The sequence below is a fragment of the Oncorhynchus mykiss genome, chromosome 13 (genome assembly GCF_057628025.1).
Source record: "Oncorhynchus mykiss isolate SJ-2025 chromosome 13, ASM5762802v1, whole genome shotgun sequence".
NCBI lineage: Eukaryota > Metazoa > Chordata > Actinopteri > Salmoniformes > Salmonidae > Oncorhynchus > Oncorhynchus mykiss.
The window spans coordinates 9,819,770-9,832,500 of record NC_143034.1 but is presented as its reverse complement, the minus strand read 5'-3'; the positions used below and the strand labels follow the sequence as shown (position 1 = coordinate 9,832,500).

The following is a 12,731-nucleotide window of genomic DNA, read 5'->3' as shown; positions in this document are numbered from 1 at the left end:
TCTCTCTCTATACTCTCTCCCTCCATCCTTCTATCTCTCTCTATACTCTCTCCCTCCCTCATTCTCTCTCTCTCCTTCCTTCTCTCTCTATACTCTCTCCCTCCCTCCTTCTCTCTCTCCTTCTCTCTCTCTCTGTCTCCCTCCCTCCCTCCTTCTCTCCCCCTCTTTGTCTCTTTCTCTCTATACTTTCTCCCTCCCTCCCTCCTCTCCCTCCCTCCTTCTCTGTCTCTCAGGGGGATATTCTTCCAGGGGTATCGTTGTAGTCGTTGCAGAATGGCCGCTCATAAAGAATGTCTGGGAAGAGTACCAGGCTGCGGACGCAACTCAGGTAGAACCACTAAAGTGTGTGTGTGTGTGTGTGTGTGTGTGTGTGTGTGTGTGTGTGTGTGTGTGTGTGTGTGTGTGTGTGTGTGTGTGTGTGTGTGTGTGTGTGTGTGTGTAGTGTGTGTGTGTGTGTGTGTGTGTGTGTGTGTGTGTGTGTGTGTGTGTGTGTGTGTGTGTGTGTGTGTGTGTGTGTGTGTGTGTGTGTGTGTGTGTGTTTTCTTTGACACTATGTTTTCTGCAGGTGTGTGTCGTGTTGTACACTCAGCTGTGTTGTGATTTGTATTTCAGACCACTCAGGGAACGTGAAGAAGGTAAGGCTCCTTTCAGAGGCTCTTTTTCTGGCAGCGTGTCACTATACTTCAGTGTGTACAGGAGGTACTCTTTCATTTGCATTCAAAACAGCATTTGTAAAGAACAACAGATGAGCAGCAGCTGGTTCTAATCAAGGTTGACCCTCATCGGCCAATCAGGACCTGTATGCAAATTAGTCACACAAAAAAAAAAAGATACAGAATTATAGGGTATGAGAGGTGGGCACGAAGGACGACTCACAGATCAATCCCCCCCCCCCCCTGGTGTCCGCTCACCTAAACACATCACTTCAATACACAAAGAAGTTCATTACACCTCTTTGTCTGTCTGAATTCCCAGGGTTTTATTCACCAACCAAGCTACTGGGAGAGTGGCATGGTTCCCTTCTGATAAGCTTGCTTAGTGAACCAGAACAGTTATTTCTGGTTGTTTATCAAAGTCAGCTGGCTAACTCATTGATCCTGCTATGTAGTACACCCCTCTGGAGTGTGTTGTCTCTTCTAGTTGGTTGTATATCTGTGAGTCTGTTCTAGTGTGTTGTATATCTGTGGTTCTGTTCTAGTGGGTCTGTTCTAGTGGGTTGTATATCTGTGAGTCTGTTCTAGTGGGTTGTATATCTGTGAGTCTGTTCTAGTGGGTTGTATATCTGTGAGTCTGTTCTAGTGGGCTGTATATCTGTGAGTCTGTTGTAGTGGGTTGTATATCTGTGAGTCTGTTCTAGTGGGTTGTATATCTGTGAGTCTGTTCTAGTGGGTTGTATATCTGTGAGTCTGTTCTAGTGGGTTGTATATCTGTGAGTCTGTTCTAGTGGGTTGTATATCTGTGGGTCTGTTGTAGTGGGTTGTATATCTGTGAGTCTGTTCTAGTGGGTTGTATATCTGTGAGTCTGTTCTAGTTGGTTTTATATCTGTGAGTCTGTTCTAGTGGGTCGTATATCTGTGGGTCTGTTTTAGTGGGTTGTATATCTGTGAGTCTGTTCTAGTTGGTTGTATATCTGTGACCTTTCTTGTTCCTACAGAATAAGAAGTCAGCTCCTCACAGACAAGCCAGTCCAGGTGAGGATCCCAGAAGTAGTGTAACATTATATAACTGAATCAAGTTGGGATTAGATTAGAATGGGAACGTTTTTTAACTCATCTCAATTCGATTCAAATCAAGGGTCTTTATCGACATGGGAAACATACGTTAACATTGTCAATGCAAGTGAGGTAGATACTAAACAAAAGTGAAATAAACAAATACTAAATTAACCGTAAACTGAGTCTGTACATAGTCAAAGCTTTCCTTAAGTTTGGGTCAGTCACAGTGGTCAGGTATTCTGCCACTGTGTACTCTCTGTTTAGGGCCAAATAGCATTCTAGTTTGCTCTGTTTTTTTGTTAATTCTTTCCAATGTTTCAAGTAATTATCTTTTTGTTTTCTCATGATTTGGTTGGGTCTAATTGTGCTGTTGTCCTGTGGCTCTGTGGGGTGTGTTTGTGTTTGTGAACAGAGCCCCAGGACCAGCTTGCTTAGGGGACTCTTCTCCAGGTTCATCTATCTGTAGGTGATGGCAGGTTTGGGATTCACTTCCTTTTAGGTAGTTGAAGAATTTAACAAATTCTCTCTCTCTCTCTCTCTCTCTCAGGCCTTCCTACAATGGAGGTGTGTCAGGAGTACTATGGTTTACCTCCGCCCCCTGTAGCGTTCGGCCAACCACTGCACCTCTCCATGGGTGATGTCATCGAACTGACAAGAGCCGATGCCGACCTAACGTGGTGGGAGGTGAAACACGCACACACACACACACGCACACTCACGCACGCACGCACACACGCACACACACACACACGGTGCAGGCAGAGCATGCTTCCTGTAGTATGAGTGTGTGGGAGGGTGGAGATACCGTCTCTCCCTCATCCTCTCTCTCTCTCTCTCTCTCTCTCTCTCTCACTCTCTCTTTCTTTCTTTCCTTCAAATGGGTTTTATTGGGGGTGTGTGTTCTTCACTGGTTGCTCTTTTCTCGTGGCAACAGGTCACACATCTTGCTGCTGTGATGTCACACTGTGGAATTTCACCCAGTAGATATGGGAGTTTATCAAAATTGGATTTGTTTTCGAATTCTTTGTGTGTCTGTGTAATCTGAGGGAAATACGTGTCTCTAATATGGTCATACATCGGGCAGCTGTTTTTTGGTAAATTCTTTCCAATGTGTCAGTAATTCTCTTTTTGTTTTCTCATGATTTGGTTGGGTATAATCGTGTTGCTGTCCTGGTTGTGGAATTTAACAGCTCTTGTCTGGATTTTGATAATTAGCGGGTATAGTCATGCATTATTTGGTGTTTTACGTTGTACACAGAGGATGTTTTTGCAGAGTACTGCATGCAGAGTCTCAATGTGGTGAGATCTCACCACCATAAAGGACAATATGGTGAGATTTCACAACCACAAAGGGCAATATGGTGAGATCTCACAACCATAAAGTCTCAATATGGTGAGATCTCACCACCATAAAGGACAATATGGTGAGATCTCACAACCATAAAGTCTCAATATGGTGAGATCTCACCACCATAAAGGACAATATGGTGAGATCTCACCACCATAAAGGACAATATGGTGAGATCTCACCACCATAAAGGACAATATGGTGAGATCTCACCACCATAAAGGACAATATGGTGAGATCTCACCACCATAAAGGACAATATGGTGAGATCTCACCACCATAAAGGACAATAATGTGAGATCTCACCACCATAAAGGACAATATGGTGAGATCTCACAACCATAAAGTCTCAATATGGTGAGATCTCACCACCATAAAGGACAATATGGTGAGATCTCACCACCATAAAGGACAATATGGTGAGATCTCACCACCATAAAGGACAATGGGTTCTATAACTGATTCAAGTATTTTTAGCCAGATGCCAATTGGGATGTCAAATTTTATGTTCCTTTTGATGGCATAGAATGCCCTTCTTGACTTGTCTGTCAGATCGTTCACAGCTTTGTGTATGTTAGGTGTGGCGCGGATGTTTAGGCCGAGGTATGTATCGTTTTTTGTGTGCTCTAGGGCATCGGTGTCTAGATGGAATTTATATTTGTGGCAACTGGACCTTTTTTGGAACACCATTATTTTGGTCTTACTGAGTTTTACTGTCAGGTCCCAGGTCTGTCAGGGCCCAGGTCTGACAGGGCCCAGGTCTGTCAGGGCCCAGGTCTGACAGTACCTGAGCAGAATGTCTAGGTGCTGCTGTAGGCCCTCCTTGGTTGGGGACAGAAGCACCAGATCATCAGAAAACAGTAGACATTTGTGATGCCGAGTGCTGTAGACTGTTCTAGAGCCCTGGCCATTCTGTTGATGTATCCCTGTCTCAGACTGTTCTAGAGCCCTGGCCATTCTGTTGATGTATCCCTGTCTCAGACTGTTCTAGAGCCCTGGCCATTCTGTTGATGTATCCCTGTCTCAGACTGTTCTAGAGCCCTGGCCATTCTGTTGATGTATCCCTGTCTCAGACTGTTCTAGAGCCCTGGCCATTCTGTTGATGTATCCCTGTCTCAGACTGTTCTAGAGCCCTGGCCATTCTGTTGATGTGTCCCTGTCTCAGACTGTTCTAGAGCCCTGGCCATTCTGTTGATGTATCCCTGTCTCAGACTGTTCTAGAGCCCTGGCCATTCTGTTGATGTGTCCCTGTCTCAGACTGTTCTAGAGCCCTGGCCATTCTGTTGATGTATCCCTGTCTCAGACTGTTCTAGAGCCCTGGCCATTCTGTTGATGTGTCCCTGTCTCAGACTGTTCTAGAGCCCTGGCCATTCTGTTGATGTGTCCCTGTCTCACTACAAAGCCTTGTGGAAATACATTTGTGTGTTTTTCTGCCAATTTGATTTCAGACTTGTTATTTGTGAAATGTTATGTCATATGGATTGGGGTGATCAGTCCTTGGTTCCAAATATTGGTGAAGATGCCAGAGCTGAGGATGATGTTAAAGAGTTTAAGTATAGCCAATTGGAATTTGTGGTCTGTATATTTGATCATTTCACTGAGGATACCATCAACACCACAGGCCTTTTTGGGTTAGAGAGTTTTTATTTTGTCCTGTAGTTCATTAATTGTAATTGGAGAATCCAGTGGTAGTCTTTAATAGTTGACTCTGAGATTTGTAATTGATCAAGTATATGTTTTTGTTGTTTGGAGAAGTGGTTTATCCATATATCTCCATTTTGGATAGAAATCTCATCAATTTTCCCAGAAGTGGTTAGAATATGGATGGATTCTTCAGTTACATTGATCTGATTTCTGACGTGATGTTCCTTCTTTTTCCGTAGTGTATTTCTGTATTGTTTTAGTGATTCACCATAGTGAAGGCGTAGACTCTGATTTTCTGGGTCTCTATGTTTTTGGTTGGACAGATTTCTCAATTTCTTTCTTAGGTTTTTACATTCTTCAACAAACCATTTGCCGTTGTTGTTAATTTTCTTGGGTTGTCTGCTTGATATGTTTAGATTTGATAGGGAAGCTGAGAGGTCCTACTGTTTACACCTTCACTACTACAGTGGAACGTTTTGTCCAGGAAGCTGAAAGGTCCAATATGTTTAGATTTGATAGGGAAGCTGAAAGGTCCAATATGTTTAGATTTGATAGGGAAGCTGAAAGGTCCAATATGTTTAGATTTGATAGGGAAGCTGAAAGGTCCAATATGTTTAGGCGTTCTACTGTTTACACCTTCACTACTACAGTGGAATGTTTTGTCCAGGAAGCTGAACGGTCCAATATGTTTAGATTTGATAGGGAAGCTGAAAGGTCCAATATGTTTAGGCGTTCTACTGTTTACACCTTCACTACTACAGTGGAACGTTTTGTCCAGGAAGCTGAAAGGTCCAATATGTTTAGGCGTTCTACTGTTTACACCTTCACTACTACAGTGGAATGTTTTGTCCAGGAAGTTGTCTAAATTGAATTTGTTGTTGCCTAATAGTTTTTTGTTAGGTTTCTACACAACTATCCTTCCATCTATAGCATGTGTTAATGTTACTCAGTTCTACACAACTATCCTTCCATCTATAGCATGTGTTAATGTTACTCAGTTCTACACAACTATCCTTCCATCTATAGCATGTGTTAATGTTACTCAGTTCTACACAACTATCCTTCCATCTATAGCATGTGTTAATGTTACTCAGTTCTACACAACTATCCTTCCATCTATAGCATGTGTTAATGTTACTCAGTTCTACACAACTATCCTTCCATCTATAGCATGTGTTAATGTTACTCAGTTCTACACAACTATCCTTCCATCTATAGCATGTGTTAATGTTACTCAGTTCTACACAACTATCCTTCCATCTATAGCATGTGTTAATGTTACTCAGTTCTTCGGCTTTGATGCCTCATGGTTGAGTATTGCTCTGTCCGAGTAGACTGTGAAGTTGCTGTGATCTGATAGTGGTGTCAGTGGGCTGACTGTGAATGTCAGTGGTAATCTACAGTACTACTACCAAGGGATGAGCTGTAGGTGTCCTACTTACCGTAGGAGTCCCCTCGAAGCCTACCATTTACTATGTACATACCCAGCGTCCGCTCGAAGCCTACCATTTACTATGTACATACCCAGCGTCCGCTCGAAGCCTACCATTTACTATGTCCATACCCAGCGTCCGCTCGAAGCCTACCATTTACTATGTCCATACCCAGCGTCCCCTCGAAGCCTACCATTTACTATGTACATACCCAGCGTCCCCTCGAAGCCTACCATTTACTATGTACATACCCAACATCCCCTCGAAGCCTACCATTTACTATGTTCATACACAGCGTCCCCTCGAAGCCTACCATTTACTATGTTCATACCCAGCGTCCCCTCGAAGCCTACCATTTACTATGTTCATACCCAGCGTCCCCTCGAAGCCTACCATTTACTATGTTCATACCCAGCGTCCCCTCGAAGCCTACCATTTACTATGTTCATACCCAACATCCCCTCGAAGCCTACCATTTACTATGTTCATACCCAGCGTCCCCTCGAAGCCTACCATTTACTATGTACATACCCAGCGTCCCCTCGAAGCCTACCATTTACTATGTACATACCCAACATCCCCTCGAAGCCTACCATTTACTATGTACATACCCAGCGTCCGCTCGAAGCCTAACATTTACTATGTACATACCCAGCGTCCCCTCGAAGCCTACCATTTACTATGTACATACCCAGCGTCCCCTCGAAGCCTACCATTTACTATGTTCATACCCAGCGTCCCCTCGAAGCCTACCATTTACTATGTACATAGCCAGCGTCCCCTCGAAGCCTACCATTTACTATGTCCATACCCAGCGTCCCCTCGAAGCCTACCATTTACTATGTACATAGCCAGCGTCCCCTCGAAGCCTACCATTTACTATGTCCATACCCAGCGTCCGCTCGAAGCCTACCATTTACTATGTACATACCCAGCGTCCGCTCGAAGCCTACCATTTACTATGTACATAGCCAGCGTCCCCTCGAAGCCTACCATTTACTATGTCCATACCCAGCGTCCGCTCGAAGCCTACCATTTACTATGTACATACCCAGCGTCCGCTCGAAGCCTACCATTTACTATGTACATAGCCATTTTCCCCTCGAAGCCTACCATTTACTATGTCCATACCCAGCGTCCCCTCGAAGCCTACCATTTACTATGTCCATACCCAGCGTCCCCTCGAAACCTACCATTTACTATGTACATACCCAACATCCCCTCGAAGCCTACCATTTACTATGTACATACCCAACATCCCCTCGAAGCCTACCATTTACTATGTACATACCCAGCGTCCGCTCAAAGCCTACCATTTACTATGTCCATACCCAACATCCCCTCGAAGCCTACCATTTACTATGTACATAGCCAGCGTCCGTGACCTGTAGTTGTGACCAGAGGCCAGTTGTTGGTTATGTTGTCGTAGTGTCTAGTGGGGCATATGGGGGAGGGAAGGCTGTCACCTCCAGTTAGGTGTTTGTCCCCCTGTGTGCTGAGTGTCTGTTTCTTGTCCAGTTCTGGCATCTCTCTCTCTGGCATCTCGGCGTATTATATATAATACCATTGTAACATGTACTTTGTAGTAAATCATTTCTGTACAATAATGTGCTACAGGAGGCACTGTAAGACGGCGTGTTGTTCCAGTCGTCTGATTGGTCTGCTGTGTGTGTCACTCAGGGCAAGAACGTGACGATTGGTCAGATGGGTTGGTTCCCCTGCAGTAAGGTCCAGCCCTTCATCTCTGTGAGTACCACTGACTTGAAGTTGATTACACATGTCATAGTTTATTATTTATTTTACCTTTATTTAAACTAGGCAAGTCAGTTAAGAACAAATTCTTATTTTCAATGACGGACTAGGAACAGTGGGTTAACTGCCTGTTCAGGGACAGAACGACCTTGTCAGCTCAGGGATTTGAACTTGCAACCTTCCGGTTACTAGTCCAACGCTCTAACCACTAGGCTATCCTGCCGCCCCTAGGCTACACCGTGTCTGGTATTGATAGATATACCAACATACATGTTGTTCAACATGTTATAGGTGTCGGCTACACCGTGTCTGGTATTGATAGAAATACCAACATACATGTTGTTCAACATGCCATGTTATAGGTGTCGGCTACACCGTGTCTGGTATTGATAGAAATACCAACATACATGTTGTTCAACATGTTATAGGTGTCGGCTACACCGTGTCTGGTATTGATAGAAATACCAACATACATGTTGTTCAACATGTTATAGGTGTCGGCTACACCGTGTCTGGTATTGATAGAAATACCAACATACATGTTGTTCAACATGCCATGTTATAGGTGTCGGCTACACCGTGTCTGGTATTGATAGAAATACCAACATACATGTTGTTCAACATGCCATGTTATAGGTGTCGGCTACACCGTGTCTGGTATTGATAGAAATACCAACATACATGTTGTTGAATATGCCATGTTATAGGTGTCGGCTACACCGTGTCTGGTATTGATAGAAATACCAACATACATGTTGTTCAACATGTTATAGGTGTCGGCTTCATCGTGTCTGGTATTGATAGAAATACCAACATACATGTTGTTCAACATGCCATGTTATAGGTGTCGGCTACACCGTGTCTGGTATTGATAGATATACCAACATACATGTTGTTCAACATGTTATAGGTGTCGGCTTCACCGTGTCTGGTATTGATAGATATACCAACATACATGTTGTTCAACATGTTATAGGTGTCGGCTTCATCGTGTCTGGTATTGATAGAAATACCAACATACATGTTGTTCAACATGCCATGTTATAGGTGTCGGCTTCACCGTGTCTGGTATTGATAGAAATACCAACATACATGTTGTTCAACATGTTATAGGTGTCGGCTTCATCGTGTCTGGTATTGATAGAAATACCAACATACATGTTGTTCAACATGCCATGTTATAGGTGTCGGCTTCACCGTGTCTGGTATTGATAGAAATACCAACATACATGTTGTTGATTACACATGTTATAGGTGTCGGCTTCACCGTGTCTGGTATTGATAGATATACCAACATACATGTTGTTCAACATGTTATAGGTGTCGGCTACATCGTGTCTGGTATTGATAGAAATACCAACATACATGTTGTTCAACATGCCATGTTATAGGTGTCGGCTTCACCGTGTCTGGTATTGATAGAAATACCAACATACATGTTGTTCAACATGTTATAGGTGTCGGCTACACCGTGTCTGGTATTGATAGAAATACCAACATACATGTTGTTCAACATGTTATAGGTGTCGGCTTCACCGTGTCTGGTATTGATAGATATACCAACATACATGTTGTTCAACATGTTATAGGTGTCGGCTACACCGTGTCTGGTATTGATAGAAATACCAACATACATGTTGTTCAACATGTTATAGGTGTCGGCTTCATCGTGTCTGGTATTGATAGAAATACCAACATACATGTTGTTCAACATGTTATAGGTGTCGGCTACACCGTGTCTGGTATTGATAGAAATACCAACATACATGTTGTTCAACATGTTATAGGTGTCGGCTTCATCGTGTCTGGTATTGATAGAAATACCAACATACATGTTGTTCAACATGCCATGTTATAGGTGTCGGCTACACCGTGTCTGGTATTGATAGAAATACCAACATACATGTTGTTCAACATGTTATAGGTGTCGGCTTCATCGTGTCTGGTATTGATAGAAATACCAACATACATGTTGTTCAACATGCCATGTTATAGGTGTCGGCTACACCGTGTCTGGTATTGATAGATATACCAACATACATGTTGTTCAACATGTTATAGGTGTCGGCTACACCGTGTCTGGTATTGATAGAAATACCAACATACATGTTGTTCAACATGCCATGTTATAGGTGTCGGCTACACCGTGTCTGGTATTGATAGAAATACCAACATACGTTTTATTAAGTGCTTCAGGAATCATGGGTTGTGTTCTCATAACTGTCTGACCTCTGACCTCTCTCCCCAGAGACCAACTCCCGACCTATCCGACTTCCTATGGTGAGTAATGATACCATTCTATTTACACCTGGTATCACTCATACCGATGTTCTAGATGTGTACCACTTGGTATCACTCATATCTGTTCTAGATATGCACCACCTGGTATCACTCATACCGATGTTCTAGATGTGCACCACCTGGTATCACTCATACCGATGTTCTAGATATGTACCATCTGGTATCACTCATACCGATGTTCTAGATATGTACCACCTGGTATCACTCATACCGATGCTCTAGATATGTACTACCTACAATCTTAGAAAAAACGGTTCCAAAAGGGTTCTCCTGCTGTCCCCATAGGAGAACCCTTTTTGGTTCCAGGTCGAGGGTTCCAGGTCGAACCCTTTCCATGGAAAGGGTTCTACCTGGAACCAAAAGGGTTCTCTCTGAAACCAAAAATAATTCTTCAAAGGTTTCTCTTATGGGGACAGCCGAAGAACCCTTTTAGGTTCTAGATATCACCTTTTTCTAAGAGTGTGGTAACACTGCAGGGTTCTAGGATTGGAAGTGTTCTGTGTTTGAAAATAGTTATTGATAGCAATCATGGGAAAGGTTTTGTATTGTTCTAACGCAACTGCAATGGGTTCTAGGTTTGGTCATTTAAGTGATTTGGGTTCTAGGTTTGCGGGGAACATGGACCGGTCAGCGGCGAAGAACCTCCTGATTTCACGGTCCGACGGAACGTTTCTGGTCCGCCAGAAAGACGGAGGAGAGTTCGCAATCAGCCTCAAGTGAGCCAATCAGAAAGGCTCTGTCTAACAGCTGGCAATCTTCCTCTTTCACACACACAATCTTACTCTCTCACACACACACTGATTCTCATTCACTCTGTCTCCTCCAGGTTTAACATGGACATCAGACACATCAAGATCACGTCAACAGAAGGCCTCTACCGCATCAACGAGAAGAAAGCATTCAAAGGGTTAATCGTACGTCATTCCCCTTCTTTCCCTCCCATCTCTCTGTCTACCCTCCTCGTCTCTCTGTCTACCCTCCTCGTCTCTCTGTCTACCCTCTTCGTCTCTCTGTCTACCCTCCTCGTCTCTCTGTCTACCCTCCTCGTCTCTCTGTCTACCCTCCTCGTCTCTCTGTCTACCCTCCTCGTCTCTCTGTCTACCCTCCTCGTCTCTCTGTCTACCCTCCTCGTCTCTCTGTCTACCCTCCTCGTCTCTCTGTCTACCCTCCTCGTCTCTCTGTCTACCCTCCCCGTCTCTCTGTCTACCCTCCTCGTCTCTCTGTCTACCCTCCTCGTCTCTCTGTCTACCCTCCTCGTTTCTCTGTCTACCCTCCCCGTCTCTCTGTCTACCCTCCTCATCTCTCTGTCTACCCTCCTCGTCTCTCTGTCTACCCTCCTCGTCTCTCTGTCTACCCTCCTCCTCTCTCTGTCTACCCTCCTCGTCTCTCTGTCTACCCTCCTCGTCTCTCTCCCTCTTCCTCCCATCTCTCTGTCTACCCTCCTCATCTCTCTGTCTACCCTCCTAGTTTCTCTGTCTACCCTCCTCGTTTCTCTGTCTACCCTCCTCGTCTCTCTGTCTACCCTCCTCGTCTCTCTGTCTACCCTCCTCGTCTCTCTGTCTACCCTCCTCGTCTCTCTGTCTACCCTCCTCGTCTCTCTGTCTACCCTCCTCGTTTCTCTGTCTACCCTCCTCGTCTCTCTGTCTACCCTCCTCGTCCCTCTGTCTACCCTCCTCGTCTCTCTGTCTACCCTCCTCGTCTCTCTGTCTACCCTCCTCGTCGCTCTGTCTACCCTCCTCGTCTCTCTGTCTACCCTCTTCGTCTCTCTGTCTACCCTCCTCGTCTCTCTGTCTACCCTCCTCGTCTCTCTGTCTACCCTCCTCGTCTCTCTGTCTACCCTCTTCGTCTCTCTGTCTACCCTCCTCGTCTCTCTGTCTACCCTCCTCAACTCTCTGTCTACCCTCCTCATCTCTCTGTCTACCCTCATCGTTTCTCTCCCTCTCATCTCTCAGTCTACCCTCCTCGTTTCTCTCCCTCTCATCTCTGTCTACCCTCCTCGTTTCTCTGTCTACCCTCCTCGTCTCTCTGTCTATCCTCCTCATCTCTCTCCCTCTTATCTCTCTGTCTACCCTCCTCATCTCTCTCCCTCTTATCTCTCTGTCTACCCTCCTCGTCTCTCTCCCTCTTATCTCGCTGTCTACCTTCCTCCTCTCTCTCCCTCTTATCTTGCTTTCTACCCTCCTCGTCTCTCCCCCTCGTATCTCTCTGTCTACCCTCCTCGTCTCTCTCCCTCTTATCTCTCTGTCTACCCTCCTCGTCTCTCTGTCTACCCTCCTCGTCTCTCTGTCTACCCTCCTCAACTCTCTGTCTACCCTCCTCATCTCTCTGTCTACCCTCATCGTTTCTCTCCCTCTCATCTCTCAGTCTACCCTCCTCGTTTCTCTCCCTCTCATCTCTGTCTACCCTCCTCGTTTCTCTCCCTCTTATCTCTCTGTCTATCCTCCTCATCTCTCTCCCTCTTATCTCTCTGTCTACCCTCCTCATCTCTCTCCCTCTTATCTCTCTGTCTACCCTCCTCGTCTCTCTCCCTCTTATCTC

General features: G+C 44.9%; 1 protein-coding gene across 8 annotated transcripts in view; it reads left to right on the top strand.

The window, feature by feature from the left end:
- The window catches only part of vav1 (vav guanine nucleotide exchange factor 1), a 62,442-nt gene that overhangs the window by 42,263 nt on the left and 7,448 nt on the right, over positions 1 to 12,731 (top strand). For all 8 annotated transcript variants that reach the window (XM_090195036.1, XM_090195033.1, XM_090195030.1 and 5 more), the window contains exons 17-24: positions 234 to 328; positions 613 to 635; positions 1,655 to 1,691; positions 2,263 to 2,399; positions 7,821 to 7,886; positions 10,141 to 10,172; positions 10,799 to 10,909; positions 11,020 to 11,107. In XM_090195036.1, coding sequence (XP_090051162.1) covers positions 234 to 328; positions 613 to 635; positions 1,655 to 1,691; positions 2,263 to 2,399; positions 7,821 to 7,886; positions 10,141 to 10,172; positions 10,799 to 10,909; positions 11,020 to 11,107 — 589 coding nt within the window. The remainder of the gene's footprint in view (positions 1 to 233; positions 329 to 612; positions 636 to 1,654; positions 1,692 to 2,262; positions 2,400 to 7,820; positions 7,887 to 10,140; positions 10,173 to 10,798; positions 10,910 to 11,019; positions 11,108 to 12,731) is intronic.